This window comes from Hyaena hyaena, unplaced genomic scaffold (genome assembly GCF_003009895.1).
Source record: "Hyaena hyaena isolate Hyena2069 unplaced genomic scaffold, ASM300989v1 scaffold_229, whole genome shotgun sequence".
NCBI lineage: Eukaryota > Metazoa > Chordata > Mammalia > Carnivora > Hyaenidae > Hyaena > Hyaena hyaena.
The window spans coordinates 2188757-2213133 of NW_024080861.1; the positions used below are offsets into that span (position 1 = coordinate 2188757).

At 43.9% G+C, this 24377-nt stretch overlaps 1 protein-coding gene across 1 annotated transcript in view; it reads left to right on the plus strand.

Moving 5' to 3' along the window:
* The first annotated feature begins 1635 nt into the window (after window positions 1-1635).
* The window catches only part of HECA (hdc homolog, cell cycle regulator), a 50011-nt gene continuing 27269 nt past the window's right edge, over window positions 1636-24377 (plus strand). Inside the window, exon 1 of the mRNA XM_039243571.1 lies at window positions 1636-2192. Coding sequence (XP_039099502.1) covers window positions 1922-2192 — 271 coding nt within the window. The 5' untranslated portion in view covers window positions 1636-1921. The remainder of the gene's footprint in view (window positions 2193-24377) is intronic.

Below are 24377 nucleotides of genomic sequence, written 5' to 3' on the forward strand. Positions count from 1 at the left end.
TATATTGGGGAATCAAAAGGGTCATCATTTTCCTACTGAAAAGTCCAACCAGCAATTGCCCCTGAGTATCCAGGCTGCCTCTTCAGCCTCCCTGAAGCTCCAAGCTCTGCTATGGATTCTGCTACGAACCTGGAAGCCCCCAGTCAGAACCTTCCATCAGGGGAGCCTGAGACAGAGAGAGAGAGAGAGTTCTCTTCTCTGTGCATCCCCGTTTGTCTCTTTATGCTTTACAACCCAGCCACTGAGCATTTACTGAAGAGCTGGGTTCATTAAAGATTACACTAGAGGAAGGGAAAACTGTAAATTGTCAACTAAAGTAGTTTTCCTCCATAGATCCTGGGGAAATGAACCTAATTCATACATTCAACAAATATATCCTAGCTGCTCCCTGAGGTGCCCAGGACAGATAAAACCTACTACCTATGGAGTTTTCATGAGAGTGAGCAGGAGATAGAAAGGAAACAAGTAAACATATACAACATAATAAGAGATGGATGAGAAAAATTATCAGTGATACTTCTCACAGCTACTCCCCGAAAGTGTCTCTATTATAACATCCTGAAGGAAGTGTGTTTGATCTGGAACCTGAGGTATGGGAAGGAGCTGGTCTGTGAAAAGGCAGCGTCAAGTTGCAGAAAAGAGAAACCACGTAAAACCCCAAGGATCTCCTGCCCTCAGGTCATTGCCTCTCTTCAGAGGTGTCCCGTTTTAATCTTAGCCTGCTCCCAACGCAGCTCTCTCTTTGGGGACAGATCAACCCACAGGGATTGGGTTCCCCCCCAGGCAGGTCCTGCCTCGTGGTCACAGGCAACATTTAGTTTCATCCTGGATGGTGGGTCCTGTTTGTATAACTAGTTTCACAACTACACGGTGCCGGCTTCTCCTTCAGGGTCCCTGTTGTTCATTCTTTTTTTTTTTTTAAAACATTAAAAAAAATTTTTTTTTAACTTTTTTATTTATTTCTAGGAGAGAGAGAGACAGCGTGAGCAGGGGAGAGTCAGAGAGAGACAGCGTGAGCAGGGGAGGGTCAGAGAGAGAGGGAGTCACAGACTGAAACAGGCTCCAGGCTCTGAGCTGGCAGTCAGCACAGAGCCCGACGCGGGGCTTGAACCCACGAACCGTGAGATCATGACCCAAGCGAAAGTCGGACGCTTAACCGACTAAGCCACCCAGGCGCCCCCCCTGTTGTTCATTCTTATCGTCTGAGAACTCGAACCTGTTTCTGTAATTACTGAACCTAAAACTGTACTTAAAGGGTAAGGTCTTTTGGATTATTAATCCAAAATCCTTTGTTTTCCCTTCTTCTTCTGGTCACCCGCCTATTTTTCCAAGCCTCAATTACATGAAGGTCAGGAGGCCACCGAATAACTACTCCAGATGCCACCGGATTGTAGGCGGCCACTTCAGGTAGGTGGCTTCGCGGACGCCCAACGGCTTCGCAGGCCGGCGGTGGCGGTGAGGGCGCCAGAATGACGTCACCCGAACGTGGCCGGCCCGCGCGGGGCGTGACGTCACGCGGGCGGGCCGGTCCGCCTTGAGGTCACCTGGTGGGCGCGGCCAAGCCGAATCCCCAGTGTCGTCACGGGCGGGGGCGGGGCCAGAGCGTGTCAGCGAAGCCGAATCAAAACAAGCCGGAGACCCGCCTTTTCCCTCCGGCTCGGGAGCGTCTCGCCCCGGTCCCGAGCCCGCCGCGCTCGCGCGGCTGCGAGCCTCGGGTGGCCGCGCGCCGGCTCCAGGAAGCCGGGGAGGGCGCGGCGGCCGGGATGGCGCGGCGCGGGCCGCGCGGCTAGACGGGCGCCGGAGGAGCCGCCGGCCCGCGCCCTCCATTCTCTTCTTCCCGGAGCCGACGCCGCGCGGGCCGGGAGCGGCCGTGCGGCGGGGAGCCGCCTTCCCTGACGCCGGGCACCTGGACGCTCGCGAGATGCCCAACCCCAAAAACAGCAAAGGCGGCCGCAAAAACAAGCGCGCCAACAGCAGCGGGGACGAGCAGGAAAATGGAGCCGGGGCCCTGGCAGCGGCGGGCGCGGCGGGCGCGGCAGCCGGGGGGGGCCTGGCGGCGGCGGCCGGCTGCGGAGCGGCGGCGGCGGGCGCGCCCGGCACCGGGGGCGCGGCGGGCACCGGAGGCGCGGGGACTGGCGCCGCCAACGCCGCGGCCGCCTCGGGGGCTGCAGCCGCGGGCGACGCCAAGAACGGTAAGACGGGGCTGGCGCGGCGAGCGCCAACTTCCTCCCCGACGGGGAAGGCGCGGTGGCGGGGCCCGGGGCGGCGCGGGCGGTGCGTGGACAATGCGAGAGTCAGGAAGTGCTCACCCCGCCCCTCCGCCGCGCCGCGGCTGTCCCTTCGCGGTCCCCACGCCCGGCGGCGATGACCGATCTGCGGCCCCTGCTCCGGGGTCTGCGCCGCTCCCGGGCCGGGAGCCCGGTGCCGCCTGAGCCTCCGACGCCAGGGGTGCTCCGGTGCTGGGCGGCAGCAGCGCTCCCCTCCGGCCCTGGGGGTTCTGGCGGAGCCGAGTGTGTGTCCCGGACCTTGGGGGAACGGGGGTTTGGGGGAGGGGGGAGGAGAGGAAAGAGCTGCCCAAGTTGAAAAGAATGATCCGATTGGAAACTTAGGCACCAGTTCATTCTTCCCTGTGTCCCTCCTCCCCCATCCGCCTTCTCCCCGCGTGGACAAGAGCCTCAAATCCCAGCAAATCGAGGGTTGCTGCGGCGATTGCCACAGGTGAAGAGGCCTGAGACATTTTTACTACAGGGCGTGTGTGTGTGTGTGTGTGTGTGTGTGCGCGCGCGCGCTTGTGCGCGCGCGCGCTCTTTAATTCTCTTGCTCGCTTGAGGAAGGAAGAGAATCTGAACTTGACTTCCGTTCTCAGACCGGAGTTAAAAAAAAAAAACGTCGTCTGTATGATTCTTTTTCACAGTTTTAGAAGGAAGCCTACTAATCTTAGGTGGTACCTTAGTGCACCTTTTGAGGGGCACTTAGGAAGTAGTGAAGATGTGACAGATTGCCGTTGTCACTACAGAGACACGGTTTTCCTTATGGGGTGGTGGGCGAACACTTTTTTATTACTTGGACACTTCTTTGAATTCCTCTAGTCAGGCAGTTTTTAAGGGAAGGGGATAAAGGTATATTTTAATGAAGGGAAATTAGGATCTTTACATCTGACTTTTAACTTGTAGCCTTTCAGCTTTTGAAGGCATTCTTTATGCAGATCAGTCACTTTTTAAAGGGGCATCCGCACTCGAAAGAACCCCACGGTGCTCTGAAGAAGCTTGAAGTGTAGCCAATTAAGAACAGAACCATGGGCCCCATTGGCTGTATCTCTGCAGTAGTGATGTAGGAAAGTTTTCCTTTTTTCCAGGAACAGACATCCTAGTTTTGAATGTTTGATAATACAGTTTTTGGCCAGACTGCCGTCGCTATCCATATTCTTTTGTTTTCCTAGCTCTAAACTTCATTTTGGTATTGATGTGGCATAGGGGAAGGAAGACAGACTGGTGGTTCAGCCCTTTAAAGTTCTGTCTTTTTGGGAAGGTCAGTCTTCCTGAGACTTGATTTCCTCGACTATAAAATGAAAAAAAAAAAATAGAGAATATATATATATGGAATATATATTCCATTGGGCCTGTCATAAGGTTATTGTGAGATTGTTACTTTCTTATCCAGTTTGCAGTTTTTTTTTAATGTTTATTTATTAAAAATATTTTTTAATGTTTTTTATTATTGAGACAGAGAAACAGAGCATGAGTTGGGGAGGGGCAGAGAGAGAGAGGGGAAACACAGAATCTGAAACAGACTGTCAGCACAGAGCCCAATGCAGGGCTTGAACCCACGAACCTCGAGATCTTGACCTGAGTGAAGTCGGATGCTTAACCGACTGAGCCACGCAGGCGCCCCTTTTTAAATGTTTGTTTATTTTTGAGAGACAGAGCAGGAGTGGGGGATGGCAGAGAGAGGGAGACACAGAATCCAAAGCAAGGTCCAGGCTATGAACTGACAGCACGGAGCCTGATGCAGGGCTTGAACTCACAAACTGCAAGATCATGACCTAAGCCGAAATCAGACACTTAACTGACTGAGACACCCAGGAGACCATGAAGTTGTTTTAAAGGTTTGTTATGCCTTAACATGCTTAGTAGAGTTCCTGAAGAAAAGTGATCAATGAATGGTAGCTATCATTCATTCCTTCGAAAAATATTAAGCACTTACAGTGTTACAAGTGCTGTGTTAAGTATGAAAGGGCACAGTGGTAACCAGGAGAGGACATCCTGGTCCTCACGGAGTGTGCATTCCGGTTCTCACTTACCTTTTTATTTTTTGTCTGTGTGAAGCTTCAAGATGGCTATTTCTTTCTTCAAAAGATGAGACCACTTCACAGAGGCGCAAGGAAATACTTTTTCTTAGGCTGCGGGAGGAAATATTTTTTCTTAGGCTGGTGATGCCTCCTCCTTTGTATACTTCAAGCTGGTTACATTGTCACTATTATTACTTTCCTCTGCAGTGGCAAACTCAGGTATATTTAGCAGTTCTGTGTATATCTATGTGACGCTGTGTATTTCTGACTTGGAGCTTGTTTTATGAGGTGACTGGGGAAAAGGGGAAGAAGTGGGCCAAACATTGCCATTGTCAGGGTTAAAGAAGATACAGACTGATCAGCAAGCTGTATTTTATGATTCCATATTTGGTTTTGACATGGTGTGAAGTCTCAGTGAATGATCCACTTTCATTTGAAGAACTTCTCACTGCAGTTGGTAACTGAATGTGGGTGCTAAGGCCTCCTGTGTGCAGTATTGATACATAAGGAAATTACAAGTGTGTGTGTGTGTGTGTGTGTGTGTGTTTTGTTTCTTGTTTTTCTGGCTTTTTGGGGGTTTTTTTTGCTACTTAAAGCTGTACTTTCTAATGTTGGGGTGGGAGAAGTGGCATCAGTGAATTTTAAAGGAAGGGGCAACAGATATGCAAACTCTCGAGAATTAACTGATAAGGCCCAATTACTTTTGAATTTTAGAATGACACTGATTAGAAATATTGTAATATTTCTAAGAATATTTTGATTTTTACTTGTCACATTAGATTTTGCAGTTTATGAATATTACAAATCAGATGATTATTTTGAGAATGTGATAAATCCGAATTCTGTTAAACTTTTAAACAGTTTGTTCTCACCGTTCGAGTCACTGTGACTGACGTCTGCAAGTGCAAATTTAATGAAGTTAGTAGTAGTTGTAGTTTGTGCTTGTTTGAAGTTGATAGAATTGTTTTGTGTCTTACAGTTCTTGTGCGGGATGGCCACCAGGGGAGGGTGATATGAGTTCTTAGTTGTTCACTCTTTATCAGTATGTGTAGATATAGCTGCTTAATCTATAAAGGAAGACTGTTAGAGCGAGCTCCGGAAGCTACGGTATGGTTGTAGGGGAAGAGGTTGAACTGATTGCAGTTGGGCATCTTGGGTAAGACGAATACTAATTGTAAGGACTTTGTACGGCTCATTAGTTTCGTTTCTAGATACTGGCTATGAAGCTTCTTGCAGGAATTGGAGTAAGTGCTCTTCCTACGTAGTAGATTTCTGTGTACATATCATAGCGTTTTGATTGTAGGTGGACACGATTCGCCAGTCATTTTTAGGAACTAGTAATCATGCAGTAGGTTATAACTATATAGTTTCATTTTGGAATTCTGGTTCCATCAGGCCACTGTTTTTTTGTGGAAGGCCTAAAAATATATGGACCCTTGATCATAGTATGCAGTTTTCAGTGGGCCTGGATCCCAAGTCCTTTTATTAATTGCTGTTTTATGTATGACTGTGGATCACCACTCCACTCATTCCTGACTGTACCCAGAACATCTGGGTGGCTGAATCTGCCTTAATCCATTCCATTCAGCAACACTTTATAGTATACGAGGGTAGTTTACATAGTGATTGAATGTACATTTGGAAGGCGTAGGTATGATCTTGGGCTAGTGATTTGACTTGGTTTCTGGATATTAAAATGGGATTTTAGTACCTACCCTTACATATACAGTATGATCACATATATTACATACATATTACCTATACACTATATGTGTATGTATACACACAGTGCTTGACTTATGAGTTTACTAAGTGTTAGTTATTTGCCTTAGATTCTGGAAACAGTCTTTGAAACAGATTTTACGTGTAGGAGTTTTACTGGGAATGTTGTAGCGGGGTTGTGAGGGAAGCAGAATGGAGCGAAGGGAGGAGTTGAACTGCCTTGCAGTTTACAGGGAGGCCTGGAGCTGGGATGGCCTTGCTGAGTTAGCTCACCTTGAGGCATGGGGGCAGGGCCGTTAACTCCCCTTCCTCTGCTGACTGGCCTTTAGGACTTGGGCTGTCTCCTGAAGACAGTATCACCTGGGGAGTGGGATCTCTTGGCTGGAGAGCCTCTGTGGAGAGGGACTCAGCTGAGAGCCTTCTGCTCTGTGTGAAGAAGAGCCCTTTTTATTCCTCTAGCATTATCTGTTTCTTGCCATAGACCACTAGTGCCGTCCACCTAAAACACAGGTGTGGCTTAAATCGTTCTCACTACCCTTCATGGATCAGGCGGGGAGTTCACTACCAGTGTAACATGGTTTTGATGGGAAATGTGTTCTGAATTTCATAACATCTTTACAGGTAGTTTTTGAAGCTCCACCTGTTCCCTGTAAAACATTTTTTTAATGTTTATTTTTGAGGGAGAGAGAGATAGTAGTGAACGGGCAAGGAGCAGAGAGAGAGGGAGACACCGAATCCAAAGCAGGGTCCAGGCTCTGAGCTGTCAGCACAGAATCTGATGTGGGGCTCGAACTCACAAACCATGAGATCATGACCTGAGCTGAAGTCGGACGATCAACCGACTGAGCCACCCAGGCGCCCCTGGTTCCCTGTAAACAAAATTTGTATTTTCCTGCATACTTAGGTCGGTAAACACCTTTTGTATAACTTCAGGTTTGTAGTTTATTATAAGTTGTTTCTCTTTTTAGGTGTTTACTTGAATTCTTATTATATTTAAATTGTCTATATTCATCAGAAGAAAAATGAAGAGTGCTTGCCTGCTGTTTATTTTCAAATCAAGGAATATTTATTGCAGGTCTGAGGTATGCAGAGTATGATCATCTTGGAGGACATTTTCTTGTCTTATTTAGAAGTTTAAATTTGTCAGGTTTTTAAAAACCCCTGCTACATGGGGCATCTGGGTGGCTCATTTGGTTAAGTGTCTGACTTTGGCTCAGGTCATGATTTTATGCCTTGGGTCGGGCTCTGTGCTGACAGCTCAGAGCCTGGAGCCTGCTTCAGATCCTGTGTCTCCCTCTCTGCCTCTTTCCCGCTTGTGCTCTGTCTCTCTGTCTCTCTCTCAAAGGTGAATAAAAATTAAAATCTGCTGCTTTTGGACCTTGTCTTTTGAGATCCACCTTTGTAATGGGGATTGATAGAAAATATTGCCTCACCCATCAAGGCTTCATCTTGTGCACTTTGTATATTATAGTAAGAAGTTTTCTTTTTTAAAAAAATTTTTAATGTTTGCTTATTTTTGAGTGAGAGATAGGTAGAGAGACAGAGCATGAGTAAGGGAAGGAGGGCAAAAGAGAGGAAGACAGAGATTCCGAAGCAGGCTCCAGGCTCTGAGCTGCCAGCACAGAGCCCAACGCGGGGCTCAAACTCACAAATAATGAGATCATGACCTGGGCCAAAGTTGGACGCTTAACTGACTGAACCACCCTGGCGCCCCTAGTAAAAACTATTTTGTGATCTGTTAATGGGGGTTCTGTGCACCATCCTTACTTTCTTTCTTTACTTCTTAGAGGACCTGAGCTTGAATTCTAGAAACTAAACCTTCAATGTCAGCTTTTCTGTAAGTTCAAGAATATATATCATTCTGTAGAGAATTGAAGATAGGAGATAAAACTGGGAAGCCTCTTGCAGCTTAATCCTCCTCTGAATTTACTCCATGCTTATCTATAAACAATTTAAAAAACTTGAAGGCATCAAAAGGAGAACTCTAGGGAAAATAAAAAATCTGTTCTGATTGATTTTGCACACGAGCTCTTTGGCATTTTTAATGAATAGATTTAATTAAAACTATTTTTCTGTTTCATTATTTTATCAGTAATAAAATGGCTTCTGTGGAAAGAGAATTAAAAAAAAAAAAAAAACCTAAAGGGGTTCTCCGGGTGGCTCAGTTAGTGACTTTTGATTTTGACTTGGGTCATGATCTCATGGTTCAGTTTGTGAGATTGAGCCCTGCATTGGGCTCTGTGTGGACAGCATGGAGCCTGCTTGGGAGTCTCTCTTTCCTTCTTTCCGCCCCTCCCTTACCTGTGTGTGCGCTCAATCTCTTTCTCTCTTAAAATAAAGAAATAAACTTAAAAAAAAAATAAAGATGGGCAAAGTTCTTTGACTTTCTATTCAGACACATAATCCTACCACTTAGATTACAATTGTTAACGTTATATATATTCTTGTATGTCCTGTATGCTTTTAATATTTTCTTATACATTTCAAAAGTACATGTACAGTTTTTTTTAAAAGGATCATCTATTTAAAAAAAATTTTTTTAATGTTTTATTTTTGAGAGAGAGAGAGAGAGAGAGAGAGAGAGCGCGTGAGTAGGGGAGGGTCAGAGAGAGAGGGAGACACAGAATCTGAAGACAGGCTCCAGGCTCTGAGCTGTCAGCACAGAGCCTGATGTGGGGCTCGAACCCATGATCTGTGAAATCATGACCTGAGCCAAAGTCGGACGCTCAACTGACTGAGCCACCCAGGTGCCCCAAGGATCATCTGTTTTTTTTAACGTCATAAATTTTTAAAAATTTTTTTTAAATTTATTTTTGAGAGTCAGAGAGAGTACGAGCAGGGGAGGGTCAGAGGGAGAGGGAGACACAGAATCCGAAGACAGGCTCCAGGCTCTGAGCTAGCTGCGCTCAGAGCCCGACATGGGGCTCAAACCCAAGAACCGTGAGATCATGACCTGAGCCGAAGTCGGACGCTTAACTGACTGAGCCACCTGGGTGCCCTGTGGGGTCACCTATTTTAAAATCATTTTTTTTTTTACATATGAAGTATTTTGTGGAAATTTAGCAGAGTAGTAAATACACAGGTTCATTACCATTTTAATGGCTGTATCATATGCTATCATATGTCTGCATCTTGGATAATTTGATCATTCTATTGTTTGACCTTCTACTATTGTTTCACCTTTAGGTTTTTATTTATACCACTTTGGACATTATCCAGTTAGTTGCTTAGGATAAATTCTTCCCTGTGGACTGCTGTGTCAAATGTATGCTGACAGATTGTCCTGTAGGAAAGTTGTAGCGGTTTGACCCTGCTGTGGTCAGAGCGCCCTTTCCCCATAGCCTCACCAGTCCCTAGTTCTTGTTGATTTAAAGGCATGCTGGAGAGTTGCTGGTACTCCCTGTGTTTCAGCAGTAAGAGGGCCCAGTAGGATGAAGAGCCTGGAGCAGATGCTGTCACACTTAAGGGGACGTTCCAAGGCTGCATTTATTTCGGTTGGGGACTTCTGTACTCTTGAGTGATTTGATGGCTAACAAGGATTCAACAAGATGTCTAATAGTGGTGAATGATATTTTAGCAGTTGGTAATAGTGAAGATGAAAGCATAGGCTTTTGAAATTCTGCATCATTTACCTAATTTTAAGAAATAAGTCCTAGAATTTCATTCATTCATTTATTCACTCACCCAAAGTTTATTTATTTAAGAGAGAGGTCAAGAGCATGAGAGGGGCCGAGAGAGAGAGAGAGAGAGAGAATCCCAAGCAAGCTCTGCATCGCCAGCATGTAGCCTGATGGGGGGCTCAAACTCCCAAACCACGAGATCCTGACCTGAGCCGAAATCAAGAGTCAGATGTTTAACTGAGTGAGCCACCCAGGTACCCCAGGCCTAGAATTTTTAAAGTTTTAGTCAAAAAGCATGTGGTCTGAACAGACTTGGGTGCAAGTCTAGGTGGTCCAGTTTACTACCAAAGTGACTTTGGGATTTAACCTTTGTCAGACTCCATTTTCCAAATACCTTTTGGAGTGTTTATAAAGATTAAGAAAAACAGTGCATTAAAGATCTCGGTTCAGGGCCTGGCTGATATGGCCACCATCAGTAATAGCTTTATATGTTTTGTGATTTGTTCAATTTTATTCAGTTACAAAACTTTTTAAATTTATGCATTGAGAGGTACCTGGGTGGCTCAGTTGGTTGAGCGTCTGACTCTTGATTTCAGCTCAGGTCATGATCCCAAGGATGTGCGGTAGAGCTTCCTGTCAGGCCCCGTGCTGAGTGTGGAGCCTGCTTAAGATTCTCTCTCTCTCTCTCTCTCTCTCTCTCTCTCTCTCTCTCTGCCACTCTCCCCTGCTTATGTACTCTGTAAGAAAAAAATTAAACTATTATGCATTGAGAACAGACACTGAGAGACAATAAGATGGTGGTGAAGGGTCTGTGAATATTAATACAGGAAAAGACTTGTATCATACAGGTTTTTATTCAAGTACTGATTTGATTATAAATGATCTGTCCTTCTCTCATCATCTCTTTCTGATTATTATAGTTTACCTGGGAAAACCAGGTGATTGAGCAAAACAGAAAAAAAAGAAAAAAGTAAAAAGCAAAATGTGAATATGATTACATCTTCCTTCATTTATTTATTTGTCTCATTTATCGAGTGTCCGCTACTTGTCTGGCACTGTGTTAGGCTCTGGGATTACAAGGACAAAAGAATTTCGCCCAAAGCGTCTGTTTGGGAGCGTTTATAGAAACAAGTGCAAGTGGGTTATTACATGGGCTACACAAGGGCAACTGAAATAAAGAACAGGAGCTTCTGAGGTGGTAAAAACATGGATTAAAGATGAGGCTTGTATCTGACGATATGGAGAAGTGAAATGAGCATGTGTGGAGTTGAAGAACAGCCGAAGGGAGGCAAGGCGCCCAGGGTGCCCTTTGGGGACCCGTTAGGGCTTAACACTACTGGCAGTATTAACGTCTCCTCTCTCCAGGCCACAGCTAGCAGGGTCATTAGTCGGAGTGTTCATTTGTTTGCTCGTTCGTTGTTCTGTTCATCTGTGCACTCAGCCATTTCCTAAACATTTATTATGTGCCTGTGGTCTCTTGTGTGACTAGAAGTTTAATGTTGAGCTGTACTTGAAGGCTTCAGATGCTCCATCCCTACAGGCTAATGGTGAAGCTGGGACAGAGACATGGACACACTGGGAGCATGGTAATGTGCTGTGGATGCCCGTTGGTGTGATGATTTATTTCCTGGAGGAGGGGACGTTTGAACCAAGTCTTGGGGGAAGAGACGTTAGCTCTGAGAGCAGAGGAAGGATGTTTCCAGCAGAGGGAGATGGGAAAGATGGCTGCCAGGAGTCTGTGACTGGTCTGAGGTGCGGTGTCAGGACAGGAAGCCTGGAAAGGGAATGAGGCCAGACGGTTAAATCTGCGTGTTTTGTAATCAGTGGAGGACCATCCCTGAGGTTTGTAAGTAGGCACATGCTTAGCGGAACCTGCGAAAGGGAATAGCTTGGTTTGTCTTCATGTTGTTGACAGGCTTATAAAGTCGTGATACTGGCGGGTGAGAGAGACGCTGGTCCTTGTCTCATGGAGTCAGGGAGGACTGAATCTCTCCGGCAGCAGAGAGTGAGCACAGTGATAGAGTTTATTGAGCAAAAGTACAAAGTTCTCGAGAGTGAGTGGAGTCCTGACTGGGTTTCTGCCAAAGATTTTTGTCTCTGACTTTTTATTGGGACCTTATCAGGAACTGGATAACAGTTTCTGAGACTCTATTCATGGCACGTAGCATGGGCAGGTCTGGAATGTGTTTATCTTTTTTTCCCCCCAAACCCACCTGCAGCTATATAGCCTCTCACTTGAATCTGCAGGGGTGGGAGCGGGGAGGGGTGCGGGTGACTGCTGTGAGGAGTAGGAGGGCCCAGGAGAGTCTTGTCTGTGTCAAGGGGTCAAGGCTCCCTGATCTATCCCTGCCTACTATGAACCCTTCCCCTATTCAGTTGTAATTTCAGCAGAATGCTATTTTAGCAATTTTTCTTATTTAAAATTTTTAAATGTTTGTTTATTTATTTTTGAGAGAGAAAGAGGGAGAGAGGGAGAATCCCAAGCAGGGTCCACTTGGTCAGTGCAGAGCCCTACATGGGGCTTGAACCCATAAACCATGAGATCACGACCTGAGCCGAATTCAAGAGTCGGACGCTCAACCAAGAGAACCACCTAGGCTCCCCAGCAATTTTTCTTTTGATAAAGCTAGTCAAGGATTGTTGGCCCAACTTGCCGGGGACCCTTGATTGTAGCTTTTCCCTAAAGCAGTGGGCACACGGCTGATGGTGTTATTGTGCCCAAGGCTGCTGTGTGGAGAGTCATTGTGGACACCAGCGTCCATGTGCTCTCTGAGCCATGCTAGGTTAGCTAATTGAGGTTAATTTAAGAGAACCAGCTGCCAAGGGAGTGACTGGGGCCATCTGAGCAGAAAGGGTTTTTCCCTGGAGGGAGAGTTGTCCCTATAGTTTATTTTTCTAACCTCAGTAAAAAGTGCGTATCTCAGAGCCAGGTTAAGACTGATTTTCTTGGGGGCGCCTGGGTGGCTTAGTCGGTTGAGCGTCCGACTTTCGCTTAGGTCATGATCTCGCGGTTCGTGGGTTCGAGCCCCGCGTTGGGCTCTGTGCTGACTGCCAGCTCAGAGCCTGGAGGTTGCTTCGGATTCTGTGTCTCCCTCTCTCTCTGACCCTCCCCTGCTCGCGCTGTCTCTCTCTCTCCTAGAAATAAATAAAAAACATTAAAAAAAAAAAGACTGATTTTCTTGTATTGTCATTTTATTTCTATCATTATTGGATCAGCTTTAAAACAAACTGTGGTCGTGGTTGCCTTTCATTGTTTTTTACAAAGTGACTCTGTGTGTGTGTGTGTGTGTGTGTGTGTGTGTGTATGCATGCACGTGGATGTGCGTGCCTTAATTCTGTGTATTTCAGAAAGCTTCCAGTTCTCAGTGGTTGGTGAAATAGCAACTTGCTTTATTTAATCAACAGGATGTTTTAGTTTAGTTTGATTGTACTGGAGAGGTTTTTATAAAATGACAGAGTAGTTTTGTTTTGTTTTTTAAGAATAGTGTTTCTAATGCTCAATTATTATATGTTCTGATTTGTCAGAAGTAGAAAAGGAAAACAAGTTATTTCTGCTAAATTATACTTACAAGAGTAATACTTGAAAACAGTCTAAGAGAAACAAAGATTAATAGGAAGTTTAAAGAAAAGTGAGAAAGGAGGAAGACTTAAAGAGGAAGTGTGAAATGTTAATTATAGTTGCTTTTGACTGCAATTAATAAGAAAGTTAGCATTGATTCTCATGCACTCATATGATATATTTTGTAGATTTAAATTGTCAGTAGGAAAAGCTTTTTTTTTCCCCTCCATCCTCTTAGGTATAATAATTGGAGCCTGCAAATTAAGATGACAAAAGATAAATAAGAGAAAAGACAGATTTAATCACAGGAAAATACGCGACTCAAAGTGGGGGTTAGATTCTGTGGCTTATATTACCATCTTAACTGGTGAAGGGGAGGGGAGAAGGACACTCATGGGAAAACAAATGAGAGAAGAGGAAAAGAAAAAGAGCACCTATAGGAAAAGAAATAACTTTCTGGAAAGACAAGTGGGCCCTTAGAGAATGGATGGGAGATGTGATAGTTTTGTGACAATGTCTGCTTAGGTGTGGTGTGGATACTTCTCTCTAGTGATCTGAGTCCGTGTTCCCTGATTGCTTCTAGGGAGGGAACTTAAGTCAGTTGAGTTCTTTGAGAAGCTCTGCTTTTAGGCAGATAGGAGATTGCAGGAACTCAAATGCCTGTAGCTGAAAATAAGTTTTAGGCCACAGTGGCGCCTTCTGGATCTCCTCAAAATATTTTGCAGTTCAGATCATGTTACCCCTGTAGTAGCAGTTATAAGTAGTCTGGTAGCGAAAGACCGTGTCATAATTCAGAGTTTCTATTTTTTGTTTTGTCAGAAACTTATTAGAAATAGGTTGTCTTAAGTCATAAGCCTTTATGAAACTGATAAAAAGGGTAAGTTTAGGCAAATATTAGCAGGATATCAAATTGTTCATATAAGTAAGGGAGTTATTTGCCAAATTTAAAATGTACATTTTTCCCTAGAGATGAGTATAAGTTTGATGATACTTCAGATCACGACCTTTCAGGTCATAAATGTATCTCAGGAGAGCCTTTTGACACTAATGGTGAAACTGAATCACAAACTCTGTTTTAGATTTCCAAATGAGCACTCCTAAGTGTGTATATAATATTCAGTAGAATATTTAGTAGAACTCCATTATATTATAACTTCTTATTAAAGTGACACAGTGCTTCTGACATACACACGCCTGACAAATCCAAGTGTCTGGGCAGAAGTGGACCCTGGGGAACGTACAGGATCAAGTTCTGACTATTTTTGATTGGCAGCATGTGCCGTTTGTAATCTGAGAGGCTGAGCCTAAGATGGTTCGAGATGGTTGTTGCTGAACAGGCCCAGTGCTGCCAGGAGCCATGGAGGGAGGCTGGCATTGGGAAACAGGAAGTGTCTTTGTGGATGAGACAGAAATGCGTCCATCTAACAAACGGGGCAGCTCCAGGAACTATCCCCAGTGGGTTCCAGCCCCTCAGATCTCTTCCTGGGCACTGCCTATGTGCTGCGGCATTGGTAGACCTGCAGTGATACAGCTCCTCTGTGTTAGGCATTTCGTGTTAGATGTGCAGGTAATGGCCTGCAGTACTGAGCAAGTCAGGTAAGATTCCCGGGTGGGGGGTGTGTTAGGGCTGCAGAGGCCGTAAAATCCACAGAAAGGAGAAGCGGTTCCAGGTATGGGAACAACGATGATCCCACAACTGCCCTAATTTATTGAGTGCTTTCTGGGGGCCGGACACAGCACCCAGCAGTCGGGAGTCTGCTTTGAGGATGAGAACACTGAGCTCCAGGGAGGGCCTCTTTCCCTTTCTGCAGAAAAGGCATGTTTGGGTTAGAGAGATGGGCCTGACCCCAGTGCCACAGTTTGGCCCCGTGTGATACTGGGTCCAGCTTGACTGATGCACATACATGTGTGTAAATAATGAACAAGCTTGTAAGTAGAGGACTTAAACCCAGTAGTATGAAAACATCAGGGAAGCAATAGGGCTGTTTATATTAGTTTTAAAAGGCCTTATGCTTATCATTTGGGTACTTGAACTGAAATTAAATTTGTGAAACAAAACACTTGACCAAGGAAGCACTTAGCTCATACATTTTCCATTCACGGGGATCTGATTCCTTCTCATTGTGACGGAAGGGTTTCCTGGTGTTGGAATTGTGGAGGTTGTGAACATTTGAACTCACACTTCCTGTTCTTGATGGGTCACGCTCATAGCTAGGATGTGATAAGCATCTTTAGGCTAAAGTCCTAAGATGTGGGATCACTGGTCACAAGGCATGTGTTGTTGCTTTTTTAAATTTTTATTCAGTTTTTGAAAGAGAGGGAGAGCGAGCAAGCGTGAGCAGGGGAGGGGTAGAGGGAGAAGAAGACCCCGAATCCAAAGCAGACTCCAGGCTCTGAGCTGTCAGCACAGAGCCTGATGCAGGACTTGAACCGATGAGCCACGAGATCATGACCTGAGCAGAAGTCAGACGCTTAACCGACTGAGCCACCCAGGCGCCCCTCTCCCCTAATTTTATTGTGATAACAAACTGAAATGCCAAGTCACGAAAGTTCTTATTTTTCTCATTGTGACACTTGGATTGAAATTATATTTGCATGTTAATGAAATGAAGATACAGCACTCAGTTGAACGGAAGTTTGTTTGCACTCCCATGCATCATGCTGATCCAGTCAGCCCTTGTGCCTCTCAGATGCCTGTGATTTGGAAGAGGTTCCCAAACTCAGTGCTTGCTCTAAAGAGTGTGAGATTTGAGAGGCAGGCCATAACTTGAGATCTGGCATTTTGCAAGACCATGTGAACTTTTTTCTCAGCTCAAATGTTCTCATCTGTAGAAAATAAAGATGATACGATAGATATATTGTTTGTGATCAACTCTTTGCAAACCAAGTGTAGAGCTGTTTGAAAAAACAAATCATGGGGTCACGATTTGGGGGTTTTAATGTTTTCTGCTGGGTTTTTGGTTCAACTTGAGTGGTAGTGTGGCTGCTGCCCCTGAGGTGAATGCACTCTGATTTGTTGAAGATCCCAAGGCAGACCTTGGCTTTCCCCTGCGGAGTTTGCTGTGAATGTTACTCTTCCAAAATCCTTATTGGGTGAGCCTTTAGTTTCTTCCACGTTTGGGTCCAGGAGTTGTGCTGCACAGATTTTCCAAGAGAATCTTTCCAGCTTGCCTACTGTTGTCCAGCAGGCCCGCCTCCTGGAGGGTGCTCCTAGGAGCCTCTCTGGCCCTGCCTCGAAGAAGGACTAGTAAGCCTTGCGGAGGGCTCTTTCAGCAGTGACTAGAGCAGAATAACCTCGGGGTTATTCTATTGTGATCTGTGAATCATGCCGGCCCCACGTTTCATTATAGCAGCAGATTCCACTGTGATTTTAGTCATTTTTTCATAACAGAGCCTTGCTTTTGGCTGTTGTGTGGCCTGATTCACATGTGTGTGTCTGTATCTGTAATCAGGCCTCATTTAGTTTGTACCTTGATTCACTGTGGGCCTTTCTGCTTTTTCCCTTTACCTGCCTCTAGGGTCCTGTGGAGTGAGAGGTTAAGTGTTGTTGGAAAAACATTTGAAAGGCTTACATATGACTTTCATTTGTTTTCTTACCTCCCTTCTGGATGGTGCATTTTACATTATATTGAAGAATTTTGGATATACCAAATTATATTACGGATTTCATCAAAATAACTTCTGTAGGCATATGATGCTTGATAGGTATAAGTGTTTATATATGAATGGAAATAGATCAGTATGCTTGTATTGGATGATTGTTTTTCTTGGGGTTTAGTTGGTTAAAAACACTTTATAAGCTTCATCTTCGAGATGCTCAGGTTTGAAATTTTTGACTTTGGACTAAGTTAGCTTTCCTTACAACTTATTTTTTAATGTTCCATGAGGTGAGTGATGTAAAGATGTCTTGGAAGAATTTTTAAAGAATTAATTGGAAATTGTTTTCTCTTTGCAGATTTGGAAATACTTATAATTCAGTTAGTATATAATGTATGTTTAATATTTTAGTTATTAATAACACATTAAATATATTAATATATGTTAAATATATGTAATAACATAAATTTATATAATATGTAGGGCATTTATATTATAAAAATATGTGATTATTATAAAATATAAATAGAATTACAATTGCTCTGACAAATTCTCCTATAGCAAAGAAATTTCTAGTGATTTTTGGTAGCTTTATAAATGGTACATTATTTTTTTCCCTCTGGTTTAGAAATGAATAGTTTTGAGTCTTTGAAAGTGCCATACTATAAAATTATATCTGTGTTCCACCAAAGTAATTGGAAAAGGGATGAATGTGTAGTTACAGTGGCCTCCCTGGCTTCATATATCAATGGGGGTCTATAACTTTGAGTTTCCTTCACAGTAGAAAATCTTATGAAATAGCGCCTTGAAAACAAGTCATACTACAGGTTGTGTTGAATGTATATACAGTGAACTGCTGAGCCAGGATGCAGACATGACTGATTCTTGAGTCTAGTTTTTATTTTTATTGAGGGGTGTATAAAATTTAAACATGCTCTCTCCTTTGACAAGTCTTTCCTTGTTGCGACAGATTCTGTAACTTGCGTGTTGGTTGCTGATGTAGCATTTCAGAAATAGATCAGTGTGGCCCCCAGGCAAAAGCTTTGTCTTTTCTCCTTGCATCCCAGCAGAGTGACTGCCTGGCTGGGAGAGATCGCTATACAGCATTTCCCCAGGTTGATTTTGAGGGGAAGGCAAGGGGGCAGAAAGTATTTTTTAGGGAAGCTCAATAGGGCAGAAAAGTTACTTGGAAAACAAGGAGTATAAGGATTTATTTTATTTTATTAAAAAAATTTTTTAACGTTTATTCGTTTTTGAGAGATGGAGAGAGACAGAGCATGAGTGGGCAGAGGAGAGGGAGACACAGACTCTGAAGCAGGCTCCAATTCTGAGCTGTCAGCACAGAGCCTGATATGGGGCTCGAACCCACAGACTGTGAGATCATGACCTGAGCTGAAGTAGGATATTTGACTGAGCCACCAAGGCACTGGAGGTTATAGTTTAGTTTGGGGTTTGGATATAGGGTAGAGAAATGAATTTAGCTATGGTGTGCTGCTATTTTATTGATTTAGATACACTAGCCTTTAAAAAAATTTTTAATGTTTAGTTTTGAGAGAGGAAGAGAGAGACAGAGTGTGAGCGGGGGAGGGGCAGAGAGAGAGGGAGACACAGAATCCAAAGCAGGCTCCAGGCTCTGAGCTGTCAGCACAGAGCCTGATGCAGGGCTCCAACTCATGAACCGTGAGATGGTGACCTGAGCTGAAGTCACACACTTAACCGACTGAGCCACCCAGGCGCCTCAACACGAATCTTTTTTTTGAAGTTTATTTTTATTTATTTTGAGAGAGATAGTGAGCAGGGGAGGGGCAGAGCCAGAGAGGGAGACAGAATCCCAAGCAGGCTCCACAGTGCCAGCACAGAGCCCCATGTACGGCTTCAACACACAAATTGTGAGATCATGACCTGAACTGAAATCAAAGAGTTGGATACTTAACTGACTGAGCAACTTAGGCGCCTATAAATACACTAGTCTTAAATAATCATGAGAGTTGGATCTTGACCTAATTTGTTGACCCAAACAGGGGACAGGCAAGACAGGCTGGGCTTCTGTCAGTGCTTTTTCTGCTGCCTAGGTCAGTGGTCTTTATAGCAATAGAATGGTGTGTTTCTTTACATTCTTTCCGAGGAAAATTGCTATATTCTCATTAATGACAGAGTAAACTATTGCTCATGACTGGTTTGTTTGTTTTTTGAGTTTAGAACTCTGTTAGCTAGAGTAGATTTATCATATTGCCTGTCTTTTGTTTTTCAAGAGTGCAAAGATGGGGTCAGGAGTGCAGAGATGGGGCCAGGAAATCTTTATATCATAATTGGGTTTAAGCACTTCTTTTTTCTCTCTTTCTCTCTCTCTTTTCCTTCCTTCCATCCTTCCTTCCAAGTTTATTTATTTGTTTAGAGAGAGTGAGTGAGCAGGGGAGTGGCAAAGAGAGAAGGAGAGAGAGAATCCCAAGCAGGGCCTGCACTGCTTGTGCAGAGTCTGCTGCGGGGCTCGAACCCACGAACCAAGAGATCATGACCTGAGCTGAAACCAAGAGTCGGACACTTAACTGACTGAGCCACCTAGGTGCCCTAGCACTTAATTCTTTAACTTGAGTTTTGTTATATGTAGTTTTAAGGGAAGTCTGAGGATTTATACGAATGTTGAACATTTTGAATAAGCTTTTGGGTAATCAGATCACAGTAAGTTGTTCTATAATTTTGTATAAGACACTATTCCAAATTATAGAATGACTTACTATCATCTGGTTACACAAAGCTTGTTTACTGCCTCTTGTTATAAAGTAGTTTTATGCTCTTCATTGATTGGTCTGCAGTATGGGTATGAGTGGAGGAGGGAAGGCCGCATACTAGCTGAATGACCTTCGGCAAATCCTTAAGGGTTCTATGTGAGCTCAGGCTCTGTGTTTGTAGAATTTGAATGAAGAGATTGCCTTATTTCTATTCAGTGGAACTTTTGTATTTTGTTTGTTTTTTAAAATTTTTGAAAATGTTTATTTTTGAGAGAGAGTGTGTGAGCAGGTGGAGGGGCAGAAATGGAGGAGACACAGAATCTGAAGCAGGCTCCAGGCTCTGTCTGAGCCGTCAGCACAGAGCCTGACGCGGGGCTCGAACTCAGACCGGGAAATCATGATCTGAGCCAAAGTTGGATGCTTTACTGACTGAGCCACCCAGGTGTTCCTTAACTTTGGTATTTTTAAGAAACATGCTGGCAAAACTAAGCACCCATTGTCTTCATTCTGATAGTCTATATGTGCTGCCAAAGCGAGCTTCGATATGATTGTCTAAACCAGGCATATTCGGGTCTTCGTCCTTTTGGATCTTGACATGGCCTCTGTTAGAAAAGGAAAAATGAATTTTCTATTTTTGAGTCATTATTGATACAGATTTTCTTTTCTTCTAACAGAATGTTAGAGCCAGAAAAGAAAGAAAAAATAGGTAAAATAAAAGCCTATAGCTTTCTATTTAGTTTGAACTTGAGGCTAGGTAGCTTGTGGGTTTTAACTGAAAGAAAAGAGTAGGTCTAGGAGAGTAAACAATAGATTGAGGGAATGTTAAAAGCCCAAGTTGTTAAATATGGTTGGAGAGCTCTCTCTCTCTCTTTTTAATGTAAAACTTCCTTGTTTATTTGTATAGAGTGGCTTGGCTGAGTAAAAGCATGTGTTTAAACCCCACTCTAAGAATAAGAACATGTTTAATTGAATGTAATCGCCATGTACTCGATTTGCTACTCACTTTGGAGCCATCTCAGCTACTAAAATAACAGAAGAGAGGATAAACTAAATCGGGGGTTAAGACAGATGTGCTTAAGCGAGCTTATTTGTAGCTTCTATACTAATTAAGACAAGCTGACAAAATATTTTTGTATTGCCTTCCCTTTACGTATAGGACTTAGTGGCTTTTTTTATGGAGTAAAGAAAAGGTCTCAAAATATTTGAGAAAGAGAAAGTAAACTAAGAAAGACTTTTAGTTTTCACTTAAAAATATACTTACCAGTTAATCAAGAAATGATACGCAGACCTTTGGTTAATTTGAGGTGTGGTGTTGCGTAAAGCGGGCGACGGTCAGCCTGCAACTCAGCCTTTGTCCACTGGTTTTCCTCTTATCTGACTGTGGCCGCAGTGGGGGAGCCTGGCTGAAACATGGCCTTTGCTTTTGGGCCCGGTGGGTGATGGGGTGGGGAGAGGAGGGATGTGGAGCTCCTCCATGCTCTGAAGACTTGCGGCTTGGGTGTCACAGTTTCCAAGTTTCCCGAATGTGTGTATGAGGTCGCTGTCGTGTAATTTTCAGAAGGCTGATTTCAAAGCGGTAGTCAAGCATTTTTGTTTGTGTGACCCCTAAAAGAATTGAAAAACCAAGTTCCTCTTGCACCTGTAATGTTGTTACACCCAGTTGTTTAGAGGTTTAAATAAATGCCGAGGATATCATTTCCAGTGTATTGTAAACGTCATTTAAATGTACTTAAAGAGAATCCCACTATCATGGTAATTTGATAACCATTTGTTAGCCATTTGAAAAATAATAGAAATTCTACATTTTTTTCTTTATTTCTATTCATTTCGTACCCAGAATTTGACTCTGTGACCAAGTATTGCCCCCCTTGAAAGTTTCTTGTTGACTATTCTCTCATAGTTTTCTGTAACAAAATACATGTACCAACAAGTTTCTATTAAGAAGCACTTCTGGAATGGCAGAATAAGGACATCTAGAAAGTTACTTCTCTGTAAAAGCAATGAAAACAAGGGCAAAAATGATTAAAATCAACTTTTCAGAACTCTGGAAATTAACCATAGTCTTGCAGTAATCCTAGGAGCGTATATTCAAGGCACATGCTGCGTTTTAACTTGCTCTGTTTGCACTCCCTCTCCCTGGCTCTGCGGTAGCTTTAAACAAGCTTTAAACAAGTAGCCTCGTAGTCACTGGATGGGAAAGGACAGGCTGGAAGCTCCCCAAAAGCCCTAGTGCCGGAGAATTGTTGCTGTGTCTGGAAGTTCCTGGGAAAGCCTTATTCACAGGGCTTGTCTCTATTTGACGGGCTCAGAGGCTACACAGTGGTGAAGCCCTCTCCTTAGGGTTTCTGTTGAAAACGGCCAGCAGCCATTGTTGAGTGTCACAACTGCCTGTGACAGTGACGTCCACTGGGCAGGTAAGAAGTTGGCCAAAAACTTAAGAAAGTATTGGAATGAGATGTCTATACGGGGCTTACAAAAAGCTCTGATATATTTCTGGGGGTCTAGAAGACGATGCCCATGGGCAGGACTGCACACATGCCCAGGAAATACTTGAAAAGGTCCTCTTCTCACCCTGGCCTTGAGGCTCTGCACAAGCAGAAAGTAAACCGGTTTACCTGGAAGGCGTGTCCCAGCACACACACAGGGCCCCTTGGTGAAGGGTGGGAGACTTGTTCAGGGCATTTCAAGAAGTCTTTCTGCAGTGTTTAGCTCCATTGTCACTAAGCAACTGAGCAGAAACTTCAGTGTCTGCACATGACAAAATACAGACTTTACAGAATTAGCCCAAGAAAATCACTAAACAAAACAGCAGCAAAGCATATCCTATGAGGAGAGGGATCTGATTTTCACCGTTGCCACCTTATACTTTAAAGTGTTTAGTTTTCTGGGCACCTGGGTGGCTCAGTTGGTTAAGCGTCCGACTTTGGCCCAGGTCATGATGTCATGGTTTGTGAGTTCAAGTCCTGGGTCAGGCTCTGTGCTGACAGCTCAGCCTGGAACCTGTTTCGGATCTTGTGTCTCCCTCTCTCTCTACCCCTCCCCCACTTGTGCTCTGTCTTTCTTGCTCTGGAAATAAAAAACAAAGTAAAAAAAACACAACAAATTAAAGTGTTCAGTCTTCAACAAAAAAGGTGTAAGATTGGGGCGCCTGGGTGGCTTAGTATGTTAAGAGTCTGATTCTCAGTCTCGGCTCAGGTCATGATCTCACAGCCCCTGCGCCGACAGCATGGAGCCTGCTTGGGATTCTCTCTCTCTCTCTCTCTCTCTCTCTCTCTCTCTCTCTGCCCCTCCCCCCACTCGCATGAGCTCTCCCTCTTTCTCTCAAAATAAATAAACTTAAAAAAAGAAGGTGCTCAGAGAAATATTGAAGTATAACTTGTGATCTTACTCACTACTTGTATCCCATGTTAAACTCTGACTGGCCACATAACAGGTGTTCAGAAACATTATTTGAGTGGACTTGGAGTGATTAGCAGGTAGTTGTAATTAGCTGATTTTAGAGACCGTATGTATTTTCTTTCTTCTGAAATAAGTGTTTAGCCTTAAGACAAACCCTGGGGTGTTTTGTTTTTTTTTTTAACATCTCCTAGAATATGGTCCTTATTAAATGACATTTTATTTATTAAATTTTTTTTTTTTAATATTTATTTTTGGGAGAAAGAGAGAGGGAGGGAGAGGGAGAGAGACAGAGTGCTAGCAAGGTAGGGGCAGATAGAGGGAATCACAGAATCAGAAGCAGGCTCCAGGCTCTGAGCTGGCAGCACAGAGTCCGATGTGGGGCTCAAACTCCTGGACCACGAGATCATGACCTGCGTTGAAGTCGGACACTTAACCGATTGAGCCACCCAGGTGCCCCTAAATGACATTTTAAAAAGCCATACATTTGCCCAAACATGTATTGATTATATCTTGGAAAATTTTAAGGTTCTTTTCTTAGGCAATTATATACAGTAAACCTGCTAAGTCACTTCGAAATGTTTTCTATATGAAATGTATCTTTATAATTTGAATTTTTAAAGCATTTTGACAAGACAGCTATTACACTTTTATTTTGTGGTGTCCAGATCTCTAGTGACCTGTAGTCATGTAATCTCTCTCTCTCTCTTTCTTTTTTTTTTTAATTTATTTATTTTTGAGAGATAGAGAGACAGTGTGAGCAGGAAGGGGCAGAGATAGAGGGAAATACAGAATCTGAAACAGCCTCCAGGCTCTGAACAAGAGTTCAGCACAGAGCCTGACGTGGGGCTCTAACCCACGAACTGTGAGATCATGAGCTGAGCCAAAGTTGGACAGTTAACCGACTGAGCCACTTAGGCACCCCTCTCCCCTCTCTCTTCCTTCCTTCCTTCCTTCCTTCCTTCCTTCCTTCCTTCCTTCCTTCCTTCCTTCCTTTCAGTTTTATATTTTAGAGAGGGCATGAGCTGGAGAGAGGGGAAGAGGTAGAGAGAGAATTTTGAGCAGGCTCCACGCTCAGGGCGGAGCTTGACCTGGGGCTCGATCCCATGACCCTGGGATCATGCCCAAATCAGGAGTTGGATGCTCAACCAACTGAGCCACCCAGGCGCCTTCTTTATTTAACGATTTAGAGGATTTTGGTGTGTCAGACCTAGTGAATTAAGATTGCTTATCAGCTTATGGTGATTTAAAAAGCTGGCCTCAAATCTATAATATTTTCGGATGACAGACTTTTACAATTTTCACCATCAGTTGTGATGATGGAAGAAATTCAGGTTATCATGTACTGTATTGATTCATTCCAGGAGCAGATAAAAAGGAACCTGGAGATACTGGTATCGTCACATCTGTGCATACAGTGTTAGCAGTATTTCCTGTTTCCAGACCTCATTGGTGTGTATTTCTCA